A 24,084-nucleotide genomic window follows, 5' to 3' on the forward strand; every position below is an offset into this window, starting at 1 on the left:
CAAAATACTTAGCTTGTGCACCTGTCCCCACCCCGCCCACCCCACCCCCCACCACAGTTCATAAACTGTGAACTTTACCCCTTCCCACCATCCCCTACACCAATCAGGAGTTTGACCCCACCCCCCCCCCCCACCCACCTCTGCAGTGAAACACTTATCTGCTCCCCTTCCCCACCAGCGTCCCATCTCAAATCGCCGTACAGGGTTCTGAAGGTGCGGGAGTGCTGGCCACCAGCAGCAATATGGTTCCAGGATGGACAGTGGGATCGGGTAAGTAATTAAGTCATTTATTTAAATACATTAAAATATGTAAATTTTGCTCCCACCACTGAGCGCCAAGGGCGGGGCGGGCCGCCACCCGCAATATCAGGCTGAGCCTTCCCGGCATCAAGGCCCATAGTGGGCCTCTGCCAGAGGCATTTTCCGGCACACCACCACCACCCCCCCCACACCGCCATGACCCCCGATGTCAAGGGGGGCTGTAACATTCAGCCCTTAGTTTTAGAGAATGAAAATGGGCAGGCAGAAGGGCTATCAGTGGGAGAGAATTTTAATGGTAGTGACCATTATCCAGTTTACTATAGAGCAGTTATCGAAAAGGACAAAGCTAGACCAAGAGTAAGAGTTTTAATGGGGAAAACCCAATTTTACTAAGTTAAGATGTGATTTGGCAAAAGTGGACTAGAAGCAGCTACTTGAAGGAAATCACTGTCAGAACAGTGGGAAGCATTAAAGGAGGAGCTAAAGAGGGTTCAGAACAAATATGTTCCCACGAAGAAAAAGGGTGAAACTCATAAATCTAGACCTACTGACTAGTCAAAGAGCATACAGGGTAGGATAAGGCAAAAAAAGAAAGCTTACGTCAGCTGCCAAACGCTCAATATTGCAGAAAACCTAGAGGAGTATAGAAAGTGCAAGGGCGAAATTATAAAGGAAACTAGGGAAGCAAAGAGTGGGCATGAAAAAATATTGGCAAGTACAATCAAGGAAAACCCAAGATGTTTTATAAATATATACAGAGCAAGAGAACAACTAAGGAAAGAATAGGGCTAATTAGAGACCAAAAAGGTAACTTGTGTGTGGAGGCAGAAGACGAGGGCATGGTGCTTAATGAATATTTTTCATCTGTTTTCACAAAAGAGAGACGAAGCAGACATTATAGTTAAGGAGGAGGAGTGTGAAATATTGGATTGAATAAATCCAGAGAGAGAGGAAATATTAAGGTGTTTAAGCATCCTTGAAAGTGAACAAATCACCATGCCCTGATGAAATGTATCCCAGGATGCTAAGGGAAGCAAGGGAAGGAACAATGGAAGCTCTGAGCATTTTTTAATCTTCTCTGGCTACAGGCGCGGTGCCCGAGAACTGGAGGACTGCTAACGTCCTATTATTGTTTAAGGGAGAAAGAGATAGCCTGAGTAATACAGGTCTGTCAGCCTAACCATGGTGGTGGGCAAATTATTGGAAAAAATTCTGAGATACAGTTTAATTTTTCATTTAGAGAGGCATGGATTTGTTCAGGGAAGGTCAGGTCTGACTAACTTGATTTAATTTTTTGAGGAGGTACCAAGGAGCATCAATGAGGATAGTGCATTTGATGTAGTCCACATGGATTTTAGCAAGGCTTTTGACAAGGTCCCACATGGTCGACTGATCAGAAAAATAAAAGCTCTGGGATTCAAGGGAAAGTAGCAAGTGGGATCCAAGATTGGCTCAGTGGTAGGAAGAAAAAGGTTATGGTTGATGGGTGTTTTTGTGACTGGATGGCTGTTTCCAGTGAGGTTACGCAGGGCTCAGTAATGGGTCCCTTGCTGTTTACAGTATGCATCAATGATTTAGACTTAAATGTAGGGGGGCATGATTAAGAAGTTTGCAGATGATACAAAAATTGGCTGTGTGGTTGATAGTGAGGAAGAAAGTTGTAGATTGCAGGAAGATATCAATGGACTGATCAGATGGGCAGAAGAGTGGCAAATAGAATTCAATCTAGAGAAGTGTGAGGTAATGCATTTGGGGAGGCCACACAAAGCAAGGGAATATAGAAGGCAAGGGAATATACAATACATGGTAGGATTCTGAGAAGCGTAAAGGAACAGAGCGACCTTAGAGTGTATGTACACAAATCCCTGAAGGCAGCAATACAGGTAGATAAGGTGGTCAAGGCGGCACACGGGATACTTTCCTTTATTGGCTGAGACCTAGAGTATCAGAGCAGGGAGGTTACTCTGAAACTGTATAAAACATTAGTTAGCCTTCAACCAGAGTACTATGTACAGTCCTGGTCGTACTAGGGAGGGCACTGAGGAGATTTACAAGTATGTTGCCAGAATGAAGAATTTTAGCTATGAGGAAAGATTGAATAGGCTGGGTTGTTTTCTTTGGAACAGAGGAGGTTGAGGGGAGATTTAATTGAGCTGTAATTGTTCGGTCCTCGGGCCCCAACTATTTACAATCTGTATAATTGACTTGGATGCAGGGATAGAAGGTACCATAGCCAAATTTGCAGATTACAATAAAATAGGTGGGACAGTAAGTTGCAATAAAGAAATAAGAAATCTACAAATGGATATGAATAGATTAGATAAATGGGCCAAAATTTGGCAGATGGATTTTAACGTGGAAAGTGTGAGGTTATCCATTTTGGTCAGAAGAATAGAAAGGCAAATTATCTAAATGGAGAGAAACTTCAGAATGCTTCAGTGCAGAGGGATCTGGGTGTCCTCGTGCATGAATCGCAGAAAACTTGTTTGCAGGTACAGCAGGTGATAAGGAAGGCAAATGGAATTTTGGCATTTGTTGCGAAAGGAATAGAGTAAAAAAGTAGGGAAGTGTTGCTGCAACTGTACAAGGCATTGGTGAGACCGCACCTGGAGTATTGCGTACAGTTTTGGTCCCCTTACTTGAGGAGGGATGTAGTTGCATTGGAGGCACTTCAGAGGAGGTTCACTAGATTGATTCCAGAGATGGAGGGGGCTTGTCTTATGAAGAGAGATTGAGCAGTTTAGGGCTTTACTCTCTAGAGTTTAGAAGAATGAGAGGAGATCTAATTGAGGTATATAAGATGATTAAGGGGATTGACAAAGTAGACGTAGAGAGGATGTTTCTTCTTGTGGGGCAATCTAGAATGAGAGGTCATAGTTTTAGGATAAGGGGTAGCAGATTTAAAACAGAGATGAGGAGAAATTACTTCTCTCAAAGGGTTGTGAGTCTGTGGAATTCACTACCCAGAGTGCGATAGATGCCGGGACATTGGGTAAATTTACGGAGGAGATAGACAGATTTTTAATTACAAATGGGTTGAAGGGTTATGGAGAATGGGCAGGAAAGTGGAGTTGAGGCCAAGATGAGATCGGCCATGATCGTATTGAATCGTGGAGCAGGCTCAAGGGGCTGAATTGCCTACTCCTGACCTTAGTTCTTATGTATAAAATTATGAGGACCTAGATAGAATGGACAGGAAGGACCTATTTCTGTTAGCAGAGAAGTCAATAACCAAGCAGCACAGCTTTAAAGTAATTAGTAAAAGGATTAGAAAGGAGTTGAAGAGTGATTTTTTTCATCCCAAGGGTGATGGTGGGGTCTGGAACTCACTCTCCGAAAGGGTGGTAGAGGCAGAAAACCACATTGCATTTATAAAGCACATGGATATGCACTTCAGATGCTGTAATTTACAGGGCACAGACCAAGAACTGGAAGGTGGGATTAGACTGAATCGCTCTTTTTCGGCTAGCATGGACATGATGGGATGAATGGTGTCCTTCTGGCTCTAAATTTTTCTATGTTTCTATGTTCTGTGTTTCTATGGATGGTTATTAGAGTTACATGGGACACATCAAGACCAAAGCTAAACTTAGAGCCAGGAGTGACTACAATATCTAGCTAACTCAAAGTGGTGCATTGATCCAAACACTATCAGGACTACAGCTCTGGCATTTTGTTTTCCTGCTGCTGAATAAGCTTGCCTGGTAAGGACAAGCTTTGCCTATTGCCATTGCATGACTAACTGCCTTAAACCTACCAAGAAAGACAATTTTTGCATACTGTCTGGTATTGCAGCTCAATACGAAGAGCAGCTGTAACCAGAGTTGAAAAAAAAATTATCTTCGCCATTCATTGTTCCAATACTATCTTGCTCAGAGTAGACTGAAGCCAAGATAGTTTTCTGCTCTCTGTCAACCCTCTTGACTTCAATGTGAAACAGTGGATAATTAACGCCTGGAGGGAAGAGCAAGGCAGATTGCCTGAATAGCGAACCCGATGAGCATCTCGCAGCTGGAGTCACTTGGCAATGGCTCAACTGCTTACGCACTGGTACTGGTCATTCAAAAGTAATGATGCAGGAATGTGGTTAAAAAGGCAGTACCTTAGTGGTGCACAACTCTGGTGATGAACTGCAAAATATGGACCATCTGTTCTAATGCCAACTCCTGTCTGTGTTCTGTAAAGCTACTGACTTTGCCAAATACAAGAATAATTCCAAGGCATGTGTAGCCTTTTGTCAGGGGAGAGTGTGAAGATATGACGACCTTTGGGACCTGGATCTGAATCCAGATTAACTGTTGAACCTCTCTTCTGTCAGTTCAATGAGGAATAAGCACTAAATTGGTAAACTCATTTGGAATGCCGATAGGGAAAAGAAAATGTTACACTGGTGCTCTTCTGAGGTTAGTGTTGTGAATGAGCTTTAAAGAAAAGTGGTAGCCTTTCATGTCCTTAGGGTGACTCAAAGCGTACCACAACCAATGAAGTACTTTTTGAAGTTCAGTGCATCGATTCATGGAATGATACAGCAGAAAAGGAGGCCATTCAGCCCATCCTGCTTTGCTAGCTCTTGAGTAGAGTTTTCCTAATTAATCTCACTTCCCTGCTCTTTCCCCATAGCCCCGTAATTTTTTTTTCCTTAAAGAATTTATCCAATTCTCTTTTCAATGTGACTATTAAATCTAGTGATAGTTGAGCCTAGGTAGGTGAACTCTTGAACCACTTCCAGAGCGTGGTCGCTAATATTGATGGATGGAGCATTTCTGATGTCCTGCCCCATGATGTTCGTTTTCTTGAGGCTGATGGTTAGGCCAAATTCATTGCAGGCAGCCGCAAACCTGTCGATGAGACTCTGCAGGCACTCTTCAGTGTGAGATGTTAAAGTAGCATCGTCAGCAAAAAGGACTTCCCTGATGAGGACTTTCCGTACTTTGAACTTCGCTCTTAGACGGGCAAGGTTGAACAACCTGCCCCCTGATCTTGTGTGGAGGAAAATTCCTTCTTCAGAGGACTTGAACGCATATGAAAGCAGCAGGGAGAAGAAAATCCCAAAAAGTGTGGGTGCGAGAACACAGCCCTGTTTCACCTACCTAGGCTCAACTATCACCAGTAACCTGTCTCCAGATGCAGAAATCAACAAGCGCATGGGAAAGGCCACTGCTATGTCCAGACTGGCCAAGAGAGTGTGGGAAAATGGCGCACTGACACGGAACACAAAAGTCCGAGTGTATCAAGCCTGTGTCCTCAGTACCTTGCTCTATGGCAGCGAGGCCTGGACAACGTATGTCAGCCAAGAGCGACGTCTCAATTCATTCCATCTTCACTGCCTCTGGAGAATACTTGGCAGGACCGTATCTCCAACACAGAAGTCCTCGAGGTGGCCAACATCCCCAGCTTATACACACTACTGAGTCAGCGGCGCCTGAGATGGCTTGGCCATGTGAGCCACATGGATGATGGCAAGATCCCCAAAGACACATTGTACAGCGAGCTCGCCACTGGTATCAGACCCACCGGCCGTCCATGTCTCCGCTTTAAAGACGTCTGCAAACGCGACATGAAATCCTGTGACATTGATCACAAGTCGTGGGAGTCAGTTGCCAGCGTTCGCCAGAGCTGGCGGGCAGCCATAAAGGCGGGACTAAAATGTGGCGAGTCGAAGAGACTTAGCAGTTGGCAGGCAAAAAGAGAGGCGCAAGGGGAGAGCCAACTGTGTAACAGTCCCGACAAACAAATTTTTCTGCAGCACCTGTGGAAGAGCCTGTCACTCTAGAATTGGCCTTTATAGCCACTCCAGGCGCTGCTCCACACACCACTGACCACCTCCAGGCGCCTATCCATTGTCTCTCGAGATAAGGAGGCCAAAGAAGATTAAATCTACCTTCACCATTGCTTCAGGCAGTGCATTAAGTCAGTCTTAGTACATGGATGTTTCCATAAGATTTCATGAATGTTAACTTCCCAATTTCAGTTTGTAGAATTTTAGGTACCTTCCTAAAGGGAACAATAGGATTTTTAAAAGTTATCAATGAAAGCGGATCAACATACTCACATCCCAATATTCAGTTCAACAGTAGTGCTGTAGAGGGATGAAAGTACAACCTATCCTGATCATTCCTGGCCTGGTGTATATGGTATGAGACCTAAAGCAAGGATTAGAATGAAACTGGAAAAGGTAGCATAACAGGAGATAATGGCAGAATTTTTGATTCCCAGCGGAGGGGTGGGTGGGGGAGGGGGTGGGCGGGGGGAGGTTGGCAGAGGCAAATGAGGTGCAAAATTGGATGCCAGAGTGGTGTGCCGGCTCTCCGATGCAGTACTGTCTTCCAATGATTTTTGGAGAGGCAGCAGGACCTGTGTGCCAGCAAGCTGCACGAATGTGGCAGTTCAGCATTTTAGTATGTAAATGAGGCATTTAACAGCCATTTAAGGGGCAGAAAGCTATTGTTGATTGCAGCCATGGGGACACAAAGGGTTGCGACCATGTTCCCAAGTAGAAGGCAGCATCACAGCGGGGAGCCAGTTACTGAGGCAGGTCCATTTAACATCAGTGCATGAAAGGGGAATGTGGAGCCAGCAGGCCTCGCTCTTTGCCACGGAGGCCTCCAAGATCATCTTCCGGTCCAGAGTCCGCTCCATTGAGCAGGATGAGGCGTGCTCGCGTTACTTCTTCCAAAAGGTACACAGAGAGAGCTCTGTTATCAGCAGCCTGAAGGAAGAGGATGGCTCAGTAACGTCTTTGCAGTCCGACATACTAAGGATCAGCAAATCCTTTTATGCTGGGCTGTATGACGTGAAGCCCACAGACAGCAGAGCCTCCCAGTCCTTCCTGTCATCTATCACAGAGGTCTTCGATGACAGCATGAGGAAGAGACTGGACAAGCCGCCAACTCTGGACAAGCTGACAAAGGCCGTCGAGTCCTTCGAGAGGAGTAAAACACCCGGAAGCAATGGCTTACTGGTCGAGTTGTATTCGGCCCTGTGGGACTGGGTCGGCCCGGACCTGCTGGAAGTATACGAGAGTATGCTCCTGGCCGGCAGCATGTCAGAATCCAAGAGGAAAGGTATCATCACCCTCATCTACAAGCGGAAGGGGGAGAGGGCGGAAATCAGAAATTGGCGGCCCATCTCACTGCTTAATGTTGACTACAAGATTCTGTCCAAAGTCTTAGCCAGTCGAGTCAAGTCTGCTCTGGAGCTGGTGATTCACCCTGATCAGACCTGTACTGTACCCGGCAGGAAGATCTCTGATAGTCTCGCGCTACTCAGGGATACGATCGCCTATGTACGGGACAGGGGGGTGGACACCTGCCTCATCAGCCTGGGCCAGGAGAAGGCTTTTGACAGGATATCGCACACCTACATGATGGATGTGCTTTCCAAAATGGGGTTTGGGGAGGGAATCTGCAATTGGATCAAACTGCTCTACACAAACATCAGTAGCGCAGTCTCAATCAATGGGTGGGAATCAGAAAGTTTCCCGATCCAATCTGGAGTCAGACAGGGCTGTCCTCTCTCCCCTGTCTTGTTTGTTTGCTGTATTGAACCCTTTGCTGAGTCTATTAGGAAGGATGCGAGCATAAGAGGGGTGACAATTCCAGGCAGTGGAGGCACTCAAGTCAAAACCTCCCTGTACATGGATGACGTCACCATCTTCTGCTCCGATCCGCTGTCTGTGCGCAGACTGATGAGCATCTGCGACCAGTTCGAACTGGCCTCGGGAGCCAAAGTTAACCACGGCAAGAGCGAGGCCATGTTCTTTGGGAACTGGGCTGACCGATCCTTTGTCCCCTTCACCGTCAGGTCAGACTACCTGAAGGTGCTGGGGATATGGTTCGGAAGGGCCGGGGCGTGCGCCTAAACCTGGGAGGAGCGAGTAGCCAAGGTATAACACAAGCTGAGAATGTGGGGGCAGCGATCTCTCTCCATTGTGGGTAAGAACCTGGTCATCAGGTGCGAGGCGCTTACATTGTTGCTGTACGTGGCGCAGGTCTGGCCCATACCCCCCTCCTGCACTGTGGCGGTCATCCGAGCCATTTTCCGCTTCATCTAGGGATCCAAAATGGACCGGGTCCGGAGGGACACGATATTCAAACCTCTGGATAAGGGCGGGAAAAATGTACCAAACGTGGCCCTCATCCTGAGGACTACCTTCGTGTACGGCTGCATCAAGCGGTGTGTAGACCTCCATTACGCAAACTCCAAGTGTCACTATGTGCTGAGGTTCTATCTGTCCCCGGTGTTGCGAAGGATGGGCCTGATCACATTGCCGCAGAACGCTCCATCCAGTTGGACTGTGATGTACCACCTATCCTTCATGGAGCAGTTTCTGCGGGAAAACACCTTTGACCACCGATCCATCAGGCAGTGGTCTGCATGGAATGTCCTCAAGGCCCTAAGGGCAATGGAGACGGTGGATCCTGTCGGATAGTTCCCTGAGCAGACTGCCAAAGTCATTTGGCGGAATGCCTCATCACCAGAACTTTCAAACAAGCACCAAGATGTAGCTTGGCTGGTGGTGAGAAGAGCCCTCCCTGTCAGATCCTTCATGCACGCCCGAAATCTCACCCCCTCCGCACAATGCCCCCGCGGTGGCTGTGGTGGGGAAGAGACGGTTGCCCACCTCCTTCTGGAATGTGTCTTTGCAAAGCAGGTGTGGAAAGAGATGCAGTGGTTTTTGTCGAGGTTCATCCCAAGCAGCTCTACAACACAGGAGTCTGTGCTCTACGGGCTGTTCCCAGGGACGCACACCGAGACAAACATCAACTGCTGCTGGAGGACTATCAATTCGGTGAAAGACGCCCTTTGGTCTGCCCGAAACTTGCTGGTCTTCCAGCGCAAAGACTTGTCCACCACCGAATGTTGCAGACTGGCACATTCCAAGGTCCAGGACTACGTGCTGAGGGGCGCACTAAAGCTTGGGGCAGCCGCAGCAAAGGCTCAGTGGGGAAAGACCACTGTGTCAGGTCCCCCACCAAGCTGAACTGAGGGGCTGGATCCATGGGAAACCCCTCGAACTGTATTGGGAAATTTTTCGTTTGCTGTAAAATGTAAAAATGTATATGGCATGACAAATGAAATGGAAGGGTTGTGAGGCAACTCATGATTGTATTGAAGGAAACTGATCTTCCTTGCACTGTTTGTATTTTTTGACTTGGTGCTGTTTGAAACTGTTTGGTAATGAATTTTTTTACAGATTTTTATGAATAAAGTATATTTTGGAAATAAAAAAAAATGAAAGGGGAATGTCTCAGAGAGCTTCTCAGGCAGTGGCTGGTTGGTTTTTCATGTATTTATATTTATGCTCCTCAGGTCCAGCTTAAATTGCCAATTTCTGTTACCAGTTTCAGTGCAAACAGAGAGCAGCATAAATTGGAACATACTATTGCTTTTGAATTTTTAAAAATCCCTGTTTTATATTAGTCTGTCCTCCCCAAATATTTAACGATGCCAAATACATAAAATTGCTCATTAAAATATATGAAACAAAATTTGAAATCTGAAGTATGTAGGGTAACCACAATATCTCAGACAGCACTGAATCACTTTTTCATCAACATTTACTAGATCTCAATAACCATGAAATAGCAATATTCATAAACATAAGCATCACTGGTAAATTAAAATATTGATTCAGTATTCATAATGTTATTACAAGTGTAAAGCAGCATATTAAGTTGAAGAATAATGAAGTTTTTAAATTAGCCAAGAGGCCAGCCTCTCCAACTGCTAAATGTTTGTCAGTGTTCACTTTGAGGTGCTTTTCAGAATTCTTCAATAACTTCAGTAAGAGCTATGGTAGACACCTGAATTGCTGCCTGCTAAGTATTGTACTGAGAACAGAATGCCAGATTTTTTTTCAATTATCTTTTCCACATTAAACTTCATCTGCAACTGGGAAAAAGATTTTTTTTTTTTTTAATGCCCCAATGGTAAATATAGGTTTTGAGTATTATTCCACTCAGCATTGCAGGGCATAAATAATTGTTAAATATTTAGGCATCAGGAAAGTCTTAGGTTTCAGAAATATCAGACATATTCAGAGCATGGGAGCAATTCTGCTTTAAGCGCAGAAGCGGTGGAAATAGTGAGGCGCTGCCTTTGCATCTGCTTGAATTGCATATAGCATTTGCACAGTAATGTTTGGGTTGGACCTCACTTCATAAGCAACCTGCCACTGGGAGCTTTCACAAGTCTAGGAGTGGGTAGCTTTTTGTGCACTGCTGCAGCTGCTTAAAAAGCAGCAGTGGCCACTTAAAAAGGTAAACCTATTTTTGCAACTTTAGAATCTGAACAGTCTCGATAAAAGTTTCTCAGGAGTAGTTACTAAGCAGCAGTTGCCAGAAAAAACACCAAGCATTCAGATTCTACAGTTCCCTTATTTCGGAAAAAGATGGGTGAAGGGAAGGCATTTGGCATTCCAGGGTGCACTCCTCAGATGAGACAATACAGAATTCAAGATGGTATTATTTAAGAAAGGAGGAAGACAGAAAGCAGGAAACCATAGGTCAGTTAGCCTAACATCTGTCATAGGGAAATTGCTGGAATCCATTATTAAGATGGTTATAGCAGGAGACTTAGAAAATCATAATGGGATCAGGCACAGTCAACATGGTTTTGTGAAAAGGAAATCATGTTCAGAGTTCTTTGAGGAAGTAACAAGCAAGGTGGATGAAGGGGAACCTGTAGATGTGGTGTACTTGGATTTCCAAAAGGCATTTGATAAGGTGCCACATCAAAGGTTACTACTCAAAATAAAAGCACATGATGCAGGGGTAACATATTAGCATGGATAAAGGACTGGTTAGCTAACAGTAGAGACAAATAGGTTTTTTTCGGGTTGGCAAGCTGTAACTCGTGGATTGCCACAGTTGTCAGTTTTGGGGCCTCAACTATTTACAACCTATATCAATGACATGGATGAAGGGACTGAATATATGGTAGCTAAATTTGCCGAAGACACCAAGATAGGTAGAAAAATAAGTTGTCAAGAGGAGGTAAAGAGTCTACAGAAGGGTATAGATAGATTAAGCGAGTGGGCAAAAATTTGGCAAATGGAGTATAATGTGGGAAAATGTGAACTGGTCCATTTTAGCAAAAAGAATAAAAAAAGCAGTTTATTATTTAAATGGAGAGAGATTGCAGAAGTCAGTAGTGCAAAAGGAACAGGGTGTCCTGGTACATGAATCACAAACAGTTAATATGCAGGTACAGCAAGTGATTAGGAAGGCAAATGGAATGTTAGTGTTTATTGTAAGGGAAATGGAACATAAAAGTAGGGAAGTTTTACTGCAACTGCACAGGGCCTTGGTGAGACCACATCCAGAGTACTGTGTACAGTTTTGGGCTCCTTATTTGAAAAAGGATATAATTGCATTAGAGGCAGTTCAGAGAAGGTTAAGCCGACTCATTCCTAGGATGAAGGGCTTATCTTACGAAGAAAAGTTGAATAGGTTGGACCTTTACCCATTGGAGTTTAGAAGAATGAGAAGTGATCTTATTGAAACATAAAAGATTCTGAGGGGACTTGATAGAGTGGAAGATGTTTCCTCTTGTGGGGGAGATTAGAACTAGGAGATAGTTTAAAAGTAAGAGGTCTCCCTTTCAGACAGAGAGGAGGAGAAATTTTTTCTCTGAGGGGCGTTAGTATGTGGAATTCTCTTCCCCATAAGACAGTGGAGGCTGGGTCATTGAATTTATTCAAGGCTGAGTTAGACAGATTTTTGATAGACAAGGGAGTCAAGGGTTATGGGGGCCAGACAGGAAAGTGGAATTGAGACCACAATCAGACCAGCTAGGATCTTATGAAATGGCAGAGCTGGCTCGAAGGGTCGAATGGCCTACTCCTGCTCATATGCTCCTAATGCCTGGGAGGATTGTGATACTGATGAAAGTGTTTCAAGAAGGAAGAAAGAACTGGTACAAATATTAATTTAAAAGTAGGGATTTTTAAATAAGACTTAGTAACCTTCATAAGAAATTCCACATGAACCATTGATATCAAGCAACGTCTTATAAGATCATCTAAACCTTTCAATCATGCTTTACTCCCCCACACATTCCAATGCTTTATATCTAGAGGAATATCATGCAGGCTCAGACTTCAGAGACTTCATCATTTAATTTGGGTGTGTGGTGAACTCTAAAGGTACAAGAAATAAAGGGTCAGTGTTCTAATTCACCAGGATATTGAGTCCAATCCTACAACTCGAATTGTAATATAATTCTGAAAATCACTTAACCTATTTTTCAGGGGCAGTGGTTGCGATTTGTGACCTGCCTGTGCTGGTTCCATTGGAATATTTGATGCGCCCACCTCATTACCATGAGTATAGAGTAGGGCCAAGTGTCTGCCTCACTGCTGGCTGCCTCTTCCCTCAGGAGGGGGTCTTGTGCTAATAGCATGTGGTGCAACGCCTGCTCTTCTTAAAGGGAAGCTGCACTGAAAAATACTGCTGCAATTTAAAACATGGAAAATGGAACACCAGGGCAGAGAGAGGGCTCCAGGGTGATGGGTGAGGCACAGACATTAGTGGTGGATTTGGGCAGGTGGACATATGCCATGGTTCTGAGGGGGGCCAAGGGTCCCCAAACACCACCTTAAGAAGGGAGTTGGAGCAGGTGGCCAGGGAGGTCAATTCCTGACGTCTGGACCCGAGGACCTGGCAGCAGTGCCACAAGGCCTCATTTGGGTGGTCAAAGTCAGTGAATGCATTGTCACATGACATCTCCTACCACCACATTACCGACCTCTCACCTTGCTCAATGCACCAACCTCCATCACTCACCCAGCAGTACTCCCTGGCATTCAGAACTCATGCCTAACATCCAGATACTCCACTTTACCCTCACACAATTACCAATACTGCAAGCTTCACACACACCTCTCACTGCTTCCACATATCTCCAGCTTGTCAGTTACGGCAGGCACATCACCCAAGCACAGCACTACATAATCACTGACATTCTGCCCTCTCTTGCAGCACAAGATGGCACATTATAGAATGGAGCAGAATAGAACAAATGGGGTCAAGGACACCTGCATCTCCTGAGCCCTATGGAGGAGATGGCTCTCAGTATCATGGGGCCAGCTGTGACAGAGCCCATGGCATCTGGCATCATTGAGAACATTCAGAATGATGGTATGTTCCTGTCTTATGCCCCTTCTCAATTCCCAGCACAGCCTCATCCTGCTACCTGGCATGAAGAGCAAGCTGCTGATGGTGTGACAATAGACCTCTTACTTTCCATCCCACCCCTTTCCCTCACACCAATCTTTCCCTTCTCATTTCCTGCTTTCAGACACCCAACAACTGCTGCCTTCCCAGCCAAGGAAGAAGAAAGGGAGCAACAGCACAGCACTGGTGAAAAGATCCCATCACTTGATCTGACACTCGCACCGCACATACTTTGAGGTTAGTAGAGCTGGGATCAGCACACGGCATGTCACCGGACACGAGTGGGCTGCAGCCAGATAAGGGGTAAATGACGGTTCTTTTGCCAGTTCACCAGAGGCCAAGGTCACAGATGAGTTCTGTTGCAGCAGACTCAGATGAGGACCTTGATGGAGCAGCACACATGAAACTGCTGAATGGGCATGCACACCAGGAAGCTGGGTGCATTGGCTGGTCTACCAGACAGCCTCCTGTCACTGTCAAGGAACAAGGAGGCGTCAGCCTCCAAGTTGGCAGAGGGCATCGTACAAAGCATCGCCACTGCTCCATCTCCCTGCTGTGCTGGAGACCCAGGGGTACTTGTCAGTGCTGTCCCCATACCTGTTGCAACCTTTGTGTGAACAAGTCACCTAATCCTCTGCCCTCTCTGAGAGGATGCAGCAACATTCTCTTGACAAATCCAGGAACTCACCACAACGCCTACAAAAGCACTCCAGAAAACTTCCAGATACTTTGGAATAGCAGAAGTTCTTCAAATTACTTGCAAGATGGATGCTTGGCCCTTTAAATAATGCTAGTGCAGGACCTATCTTGCAGCTCAGGGTTTGCTCTTTGTACAGTGACAAGCAAATGCGTGGTCTAAATTAGGCATTCTGACATCACATTGGCTGGTGGGATCATGTGACATCAGGATAGCGCTCCTTCTGAGCCTTCCAGCAGGGGATTCCCTGAGCGTTTCAATGCTCAACAGACAGACAAATAGCAGGTTTTCTCAAATTTAAAAGAAAGATAAATGTTTACTATACAACACCTGAAAATGTATGCAACTTCACCCACTCTCACATGCATACATATATACACACACACACAAGAAAAGACAGAGATTAAAAGATAGCATGCATTTAGGTCTGATGGTTTAAAAGTGTCCTCTGTTTAACAGGATGAAAACTTGGAACAGTGCAGGCCTGTATTATTTTCCCTTGTTCACTCAAGAAAGACTTCGGAGGTTTAGGAAGACGGATGCGCTGCTGCAGACTGCTTTTGTTATATTCCAGCCAAAGGACACTGGTAAAGTCCTGGTATGATTTCTCAGGTAGAGAGTTTAAGGCCAAACTCCAGTGACTACATGTAGTTCAAAGCTGGTAATCTTAGGCAGGATCCTGTGTCTTTGATGGCATAGATGGATCTCTCTCTCTCGTCTCTGGCTTTGTCCAGAATGTCTTATCAAAACTCCTGATCAGAAACTTGGTTTCACATGACCGGAGTTTCTCTCTCATTGTTCTCATAAATGGCGTCCGATGGTGAGGCCATTGTTAGACAGTGGGGTCTGGGTGTCACTCATCTTCATTACATCTTGATAAAGTGGAGTTTTATTGCACCCATTCTCTTGAGCTTGAATTTGGAGTCACCAAGCCTGCAATGCCATTGTTAACCCAATTGGGTGTAAAAAAAGTAGCCACTAACACAGAATGGGTCCTTTACATTTTAATGCCTTCTCCAAGGCTTGTCCAGACATGAAGATTGGCTCAAGGGTCTTGCAGTTTCCATGTGTATTAGCATTATAATATAAGGTCAGCTGACCTCTCAATTCCATTTTGTTTTGGGTTTGTTTCATAAGTTCATTACATAGTTCATAATTTCTCCTTGCATGAGCATAACAATACACTCAGCGACTGAGCATCCACAGCCTTCTGGGGTACAGAATTCCAAAAGACTCATAATCCATTGAGTGATAAGTCTCTCCTCATCGCAGTCCTAAATGGCTGACCCATCAACCTGAGACTATGCCCCCTAGTTCTAGACTCTTCAACCAAGGGAAACAGGCTCTCAGCATCTATCCTGTCCAGCCCACTAAGAATTTTATATGTTTCAATGAGATCACCTCTTATTCTTCTAAACACCAGAAAATATAGACCTATTCTACGAATTGCTCCTCATATGACAGCCCTCTCATCCCGGGAATCAAGCTAGTGAACCTTCATTGTAAAGCAGGTATATCCTTCGTTATGCAAGGAGACCATAAGTGTACAGTAGTCCGGGTGTAGTCTTACCAAAGCTCTATATAATTGCAGCAAGACTTTCTTACTTTTATCCTCCAACCGCTACCCCACCCATTGCAATATAGGTTAACATACCATTTGCCTTCCTAATTGCTTGCTGCACCTGCATGTTAAATTTGTGTGATTCATGTACAAGGACCCTCAAATTCCCTGTTTGTCCAGGGACTAAATTGGGAAAATTCTACTCAATGACTGGAAATTTTTAGTCAATAATCCCACCAACTCACTTTCCACCTTTATTTTTAGGTGCTTGTTCTATATCCGTGCTTCATGGTTCCTGTTTCAATATGCATTGCCTTACCTTAATCCATTTTAAAATTCACCTATCATAATTTAACTCCTCTAACTAATTTATCCAGATCTCTGCAAAGCCTATCAAAGCCCTCTGCATTAGTTACATTGCTTAGTTCCTTTCACTTCATATTGTATATAGGTCTTTTCCCACAACATCAATGTACGTATCACTTAAAAGCGTGACATTGTAGCCAACTGGAAGTCACACCAGGTTAGCCTTTTGGCTAACACAAATTATGTAAGAGAAACAACGCATCTCAGCAAAATTCACCAACTTCATGGATTTAACTGTGCTTTAATTACCTTGTACAAATGTTCTGTTCCAATAGATCTTTCCTACTTGATTCCCACAGAGAAACACCAAGTTTGATAAAATGAGCAGAGTTGTGGCAACACCCGCTAAGGCAGCATGAGCCCGACGCTGCATTCTGGCCGACAAGGATTTTTCCTTAAAAAGAACAAAAACAGATACTTTTTTTATTATTTAGAAAGCAGGGTTTTTTAGACCACTTAGTCCTTATTTCCACCTTCATTTCCCCGATGCTACCTACCATAAACTTGGGTTATCACACTTCCCCACTATCTTGACTAGAACTATTTCATGGGCGGCACAGTGGCGCAATGGTTAGCACCGCAGCCTCACAGCTCCAGGGACCTGGGTTCGATTCCGGGTACTGCCTGTGTGGAGTTTGCAAGTTCTCCCTGTGTCTGCGTGAGTTTTCTCCGGGTGCTCCGGTTTCCTCCCACAAGCCAAAAGACTTGCAGGTTGATAGGTAAATTGGCCATTATAAATTGTCACTAGTATAGGTAGGTGGTAGGGAAATATAGGGACAGGTGGGGATGTTTGGTAGGAATATGGGATTAGTGTAGGATTAGTATAAATGGGTGGTTGATGTTCGGCACAGACTCGGTGGGCCGAAGGGCCTGTTCCAGTGCTGTATCTCTAATCTAATCTAAAACCAGCTTCCAAGGGGTAGTAGTCACGGTGGATCCACTAAAACTTTCCCTTCTTGCTGTCAGCCAAGGCAGCCTGGCCCTGTGACCAATGGCCTGTTAGGTCAAGATCAACAATATACCATGAAGTGGCTGAGATACAAACCTAGGGATTCTGGCACTGCTCTAATATACCATATCACCAGTCAGACTGTTCACATTCAACCAGTACTCTACATTTTTTTTATTTGATCAGAAACCTAATGGATTGTTAAGGCATCAGAAGCATTTAAGTATGATAACCAGTCAAAACAAAGGAATCTTTCAGATGTTAGTGAAATTTAAATTTCCAACGATTGTTTGTAATCATATAATTGTTTATGTTGTATATATCTGAAGAGTGAAGGAGGGAGTACCAGGAGTAGCACCAGGCATACCTAAAAATGAGGTGTCAAACTGGTGAAGCTACAACACTGAAAAAAATTTAAGAAAGCAAGAAGATAGGATGAAGACTATATTAAATGACTGGAGCAAGTCTTGCATGATGACATTTAAATCTCAACTAAAATTTTCAGCATATTCAGCTACAAAGTTACAAAGAAAAAGTGCTGTCATTGGTTTGACTATTTTTATCACTTGTAATGAATCTAATTTGTCCACTTAGATCAAGACCAAACAAACAAACTGTATGGTTTATATATCAATTTTATTTCCATCTAGCAGTTCTGAGAGCAAATTTTCGTGGCCTGAAATGCACTCACCAATTCAATGCATGAAACAGTTAAAGCTTTTGTGCTGTGCCTGTTCTTCCACGGTGCTTACCATCTTGCATTTGGAACTTTGAACTCGAATAAATTTTTTTTTTAAATTCATCCAACACTCAAACTTCATTCAGAGAAAGTAATCCTAAAAGGATTACAGTATGCATTTTTTCATGTAAGTGCTAATCAGGATGGCACCCTTGATAGCGTAATTGATAAATATGCTGCTTGGTATAATACTGTGACATACTGGTCACGAAAGCCCCAGGTTTGAATCCTGGTATGTGCTACTTTAGCTAAACTCCCTGCTCTTGCATTCTTGCTTTCTGGGCAGTGTTTAGGAGTAGCAGTTGGTCTTGAACAAGGATTGAGGACAGGATAGGATTTGATGGTGGTGTTCATTCCCACGGTCAAATATCCTAGCACCCATGGAACCATATCCCGACATGGTTTTGGAAGGAAAGAAATTTTTTTTAAAGTAGATAAGTGCAACAGATAAAAAATCTGCAATGCATGAAAAAAGCTGAAAAAGAAACTGTGATAACACGTCAATGCTACTACATTTGTATACATTTTTATAGCTTCTGTAATAACCTATTCACTAATATTAACTATATACTACTGTTCTATTCATAATGCCAAGATAGTAAAAGAAAATAAGATCGGAGGGTATTACCCAGCCTCAGTCCATGTTTCAACTATGTATGTCTATTTTGTAAGTATTTAATATAGTTTTCATCCTATCTTGCTTGCTTTTTTTATTTTTAAAGATGACTTCCTCTAGTTACCCTTTAACGGTGTTGCCCAGTTCCTCAAGATGTTCATCGCAATAAAGCAACCTTCACATCTACTCTACACTTTGCAAAAAAACATACGATTTCAGAAAAGACACTCTACAAGCCACACCAATAGCAAGAGGCTGCTGCTGTAAATTCTATTGGAAACTCTTCATATTGGTACAGGACTGGTATTTATTTTTCTGGTATCATCAAAAACTTGGAACAAGTATAATGGGGAGAAATTTGTTCGCGTAGTGCCTTACCTCGATTCCCGGGGTGGGGGGAGGCACCCAGCGCTGCGCCCTGTGCAGCATTTGTCATTGGTATCAACAAAAATAAAAATCAATAATAAAATGCCTAAAAAAAAAATCAATAAAAATACAAATTTCTCCCCCAGTTTTTAAAAAATGTATTATTAACTATTGCGGTTTCACAATTTGTTGCTTTAGCGGTGGCATTGTTAAATTGGTACAATATTTCTGTACCTCTAGCATTACTAAATAACTTAGCAATAGTTTTTTTTTTACTTTCAAAGGCAGGCAATAGATTTGACATGTTAAATATTATCTCAAGACCAAAGTAGCCCAGAATGCAAGATTAATCATTTTGTGAGAAGGCCAAAACTGTGTACAGTTCTGGCCGCCACACTATAGGAAGGATGTGATTGCACTGGAGAGGGTGCAGAGGAGATTCACCAGGATGTTGCCTGGGATAGAACATTTCAGCTATGAAGAGAGACTGGATAGGCTAGGGTTGTTTTCCTTAGAGCAGCGAAGGCTGAGGGGAGATATGATTGAGGTATACAAAATTATGAGGGGCATAGATAGAGTAGATAGGAAGAAATGTTTTCCCTTACTGGAGGTGTCAATAACCAAGGGGCATAGATTTAAGGTAAGGGGCAGGAAGTTTAGAGGGAATTTGAGAGAAAATAATTTCACCCAGAGGGTGGTTGGAATCTGGAACACACTGCCTGAAGAGGTGGTAGAGGCAGGAACCCTCACAACACTTAAGACGTATTTAGATGAGCACTTGAAATGCCATAGCATACAAAGCTATGGGCCAAGTGCTGGAAAATGGGATCAGAATAGATAGGTGCTTGATGGCTGGCATGGACACAATGGCTGAAGGGCCTGTATCTGTGCTGTATAATGCTATGACTCTATGACTATTATTTTTGCATCACTGACTCGTGCTCTGAAGATGTTTTGAAATATGCATTTCATTAGCGTACCCAGCAGAACTTAATTTACTGCTCAATCCACTTTACACAGTGGCAACAAAAAATAAACAGATCTAACATGGAGGGAGCCTAACAATGGTAATGCAAAATGTCCATGTTTCAAGTTGTTACTTTGCATCTAATAATGTTCCTATTGATTTAGCATTTTTCATCAGAATCTCTGAAATTCCAGGAGCTACAATAAGTGCCAACTGTTTGAGTTAAAAATGCTGTCACTGGCCTCGAATGTATTGCTTCTCTCATTGCAATAAACAGATGCTATGTTAAGTCTGCTTGATCGAGAATTATTTAAGACCTTCCTGCAGTATTAGTTGCATCAATATTATTACGACTGCTTTCAAGAACCTGGCAATTTCATTACTTCACTATGTATATCCAGATAAAAATGGATACTAAGAAACAATTAGTCACTTCTTAGTTGTTGGGAGAAATACAGATTTCCAAGTAATAAAATAAATTGCAAGAATAATGAATGGCTACAGTGGAGAATATGAAAATTGACTGATGAAAGCTTGTACTTTGGGGGATAAATGTTCGAAAAGTAAAGTGGATAAGTTATTCATGAAAGGCCAAATGAATTTATTTCATTTTACTGCTCTAGGAAGGAAAGAAATCTCAGAAGAAATAACTTCAGTTTCCAGTTGCATTGGCTTAGCTCCAGTTTAGTTTGATGGCATCTCTCTGCCTTTTCCCACTGCAGGTTGGTTTAACACTAGGCAACTGCACATTTATAATGTGCTGTCATAAATACATTTTTCCCACAATAGGAAACAGCTGGGTAGTTGAACATCTGTTAATGTATAAAATATATATTATATGTATGTGTGTGTGTATGTGTGTATATAACTCATGGGTTTTGCTTTGATTTTACTTTTAAAATGAGTGAACTCAATCAATTACAAGATTTTGTCATTTATGTCATGAAGACCCACCTGCCAAGAATGAGGCATATTAATTTTGTCATATGAACATTAATTTTAAACTGTGGCTGGAACAAAGAGATGACTTGTTTAAAGAGATCAGCAGTGGCTGGAAAACATTTGCATACTAAGAGACAGTGCCTGGAGACAATAGAACGGCTCCCTGATTCAATTAACCCAAATGGATTTTGATCACCAGACACTGAATGTGTAAGAAAGCCAGCATTCCAGCGTGTCTGCTAAGATGGAGAATCCACAAATGCAGGAGTCTGTTAAAACAGCTAGTCACATGACTAACCTGCTGGCCCAGGTTTTTGTTTGAACTGCTCACAGCAGTTTAGGTCAGATTGCAACTGAACTTGGAAGAAGCGAGCCTCTCTCCTGGCTAGCGCTCTCTCTCTCTCACGAATCTCCGGATCCACTGAAGTCACTTAAACCTCGAGAGAGAAGAGACTTCTACATTGAAATGAGTTTTAAAGTGTGTACTGGGCCCCAACGGAACAGCAAGACTTACCAGCAATCAAAGACTCTACATCGAACTCAAAGGACTGTAAATACATCCCAGCTACTGCCTCAAAGTTTTCCCCTTTATTCTTTCTACATTTCTGTCTCTATCTGCGTGTGTGTTTATTGCGTATGCATGTTAGCGTGGTTGTATCACGTATTCGTAGTCATTAACTGAATCAGTTTAAGGTTAATAGATTTAAACATGAAATGTGGAAGTTTAAGAAAACCTGTCTGGTTGATTTCTTTGCCTTACAATTGAAGAGCAGTGAACAAGGATTCACTGAGCGGGAGGGCTAAAAACACGGTTTTTAAAAAATTAAATCCTGTTATGGCTAAACCAGGCAAAGGCTGAGAGGGAACCCCTAGACCCCTTTCTCACTTGGTCGTAACAATGTGAAAATGTTATTTGTAGTTAAATCCGATGTTGGAACATTCATAGACTGGTAGGTGTTCCAATTATAAAATTGGTAAGTAATTTTAATATTTAAACAACAAAAATTAAATAATTGACTACCTTAAGTTCCTACAAATCACTGAGAAGGAATACAGCAATTGCATGCTGATAATTGTATAATTTATGCAAATATGGGGAAGTGATAGACTAGATGTTCAACTTCTAACTGCGATATCAATTATGCAATAATATGGCAATCATGCAATTAAAAAAGACTTTAACAGGAGTCACACAGGTAGGTATCATAATTTTCAGATCTTAGCACTAAATATGAATCATAACATGTACCAAATCTACACAGGAAACTTGCGCTTTCCCAAGTTGGAGCCCAAGTATGGGAAAGAACATGCAGCCTGTGGTAGCCAACACAGTAAAAAGAATTTAAAAAAGGACAAGTAGTTAATCAGTTGCATTTTTGTTAATAGAAGGAAATTTCAATGAATAATATTGAATGTGAGTTTATTTGCAACCTTCCCTACTTAAATTCTGAATGGTATAGCTGCTTACCCTACTATGAGTTCGAAGAATTCATTAATATTGTGAGTCCCTGAAAAAATGCAAATCCTATAATTATTTGATCTGAAGTTGCAGGATTTAAAAATAATAAAACCAAATCATATTTTATTTGTACATCAATTGATATACTTGTCCTGGCAGGACAAAATAATTTATAGCTTTACTTCAAAAAACTAACTTCTCAGTTGAAGAGAGGAAGTCCACAATGTGGAGTGACATTTTTTTTTTAAAAGGATCATCTAAGATTTGTTGAACGAGCAATGTTGCTTTGAATATTTTCAGTTAGAACATGGGAGAAACCTATAGTTTCCAGCTCAGGACAGCTTACTGAACATATACAAAAGCACATGTAAATTGTCATGCAAGCCTCCACCTGACAAGAATGAGGCACATTAATTTTGTCATGAACACTGATTTTAAACTGTTGTTGGAGCGAGAAAATGACTTGTTAAACAGATCAGCTGTGGTTGGAAAAGACATTTGCATATTAACAGACAGTGCTTGGAAGAACAAAGGAACATTCCCTGACACATTCAACCCACAATGGACCTTGTTCACCAGGTATTGTGTGTAAGAGGAGCATCCAGAGACTGCTAAGGTAATTTAATCCGGGACTGGTTAGACCAGCTGGTCACATGACTAACTGGCTGTTCCAGGGTCTTTTGAACTAGCCACAGAGTTTGAACTTAGAAAGACTGTTCGCACCTGGACTGTGAAGATCTCTTTCTCACAAGCCTCTGAATCCACTGAAGACACATGAACTCCAAGAGAGAAAAGTCTCCTACAGCGAACAAGGTTTAAAAAGAATACTGGTCCCCAACGAAAAGCAAGATCTACCTACAATCAAGGACTTTACAGTGAGCTCGAAAACCCGTAACAAAATACTTCAGATAGTGCCTCAAACTTTTCCACTTTATTTCTTCTGCTCTGTTCTGTCTCCGTCTGCACGTATGTAACGCATATGCATGCTAGCGTGGGCACATTGTGTATCCGTAGGCATTAACCGAATTAGAGTTTTAAGTTTAATAAATTTCAACCTTTCTTCTTTAAATCTAATGTTACGACCAGGTGAGAAAGGTGTCTAGGGGTCTTTTGCTGTCTTCACCTGGTCTTATTGTTACATGGTTTTATTTTTAAACACACTGTGTTTTAAGCTCCCCCTTTGTGGATCCTTGTTCACAGCTTTCCAATTATAAAGCAAAGAAATGAGCATAAACAGGCTTTCTTCGGTTTAAAGGAGAAACATGAAATTTATTAAACCTTAAACTTAAACTCCAATACAGTTAAAGCCTACAGATGTACGACGCACCCACACTAGCACGCACATGCGATACATACATGCAAATAAGGACAGAGAAGAGGAGAGGAAAATATAAGGTGAAAGGTTTGAAGCAGTCTCCGGAGGGGGTTTCCGGTTACTGTTTCTGTGGTTCCAGCTTGCTGTACAGTCTTTGATTGTAGGCAGCTCTTACTTTTTGTTGGGGCCCAGTATTCTTCTTAAACCTTGTTCAACGTAAGAGACATTTCTCTCTTTGAGGTTCTCGTGTCTTTAATGGTTTCCGAAGCTGGTGTGAGCGAAATGAGAGCAGACAGGAGAGAGATGTTCTCAAGCCAGGAGCTTTCTGAGTTCAAATCCTCTGTTGGAAGTTCAAATTCAAAACCTCCAACAGTCAGTCATGTGACCAAAACTGGTCTGAACATTTCTTCTGTGTATTGGGGAAGCAACGACTGGGTCCCCATTGTTCCAACACTGTCGGTTACTATGCAAATGTCTTTCCAGTCAGGGGCTTGCAATTTTAAGTTTTAATATTCATGTAGTGAAATCATATGTGCCTCAGTCTTGGCAGGTGGGGAATTTGCCTGACACTAAGAAAATCTATCTGTGCTGGTTTCTTTGCCTTATAACTGGAAAGCAGTGAATAAGGATTCACCAAGCAGAAGCTAAAAATATGGTGTGATTAAAAT

General features: G+C 42.8%; 1 protein-coding gene across 3 annotated transcripts in view; it reads right to left on the minus strand.

Annotated features, from left to right (window-relative positions):
* hhat (hedgehog acyltransferase) overlaps window positions 1–24,084 on the minus strand; it is a 301,307-nt gene that overhangs the window by 132,968 nt on the left and 144,255 nt on the right. For all 3 annotated transcript variants that reach the window (XM_068045097.1, XM_068045095.1, XM_068045098.1), the window contains one exon: window positions 16,313–16,457. In XM_068045097.1, coding sequence (XP_067901198.1) covers window positions 16,313–16,457 — 145 coding nt within the window. The remainder of the gene's footprint in view (window positions 1–16,312; window positions 16,458–24,084) is intronic.

The sequence above is a fragment of the Heterodontus francisci genome, chromosome 13 (assembly GCF_036365525.1).
Source record: "Heterodontus francisci isolate sHetFra1 chromosome 13, sHetFra1.hap1, whole genome shotgun sequence".
NCBI lineage: Eukaryota > Metazoa > Chordata > Chondrichthyes > Heterodontiformes > Heterodontidae > Heterodontus > Heterodontus francisci.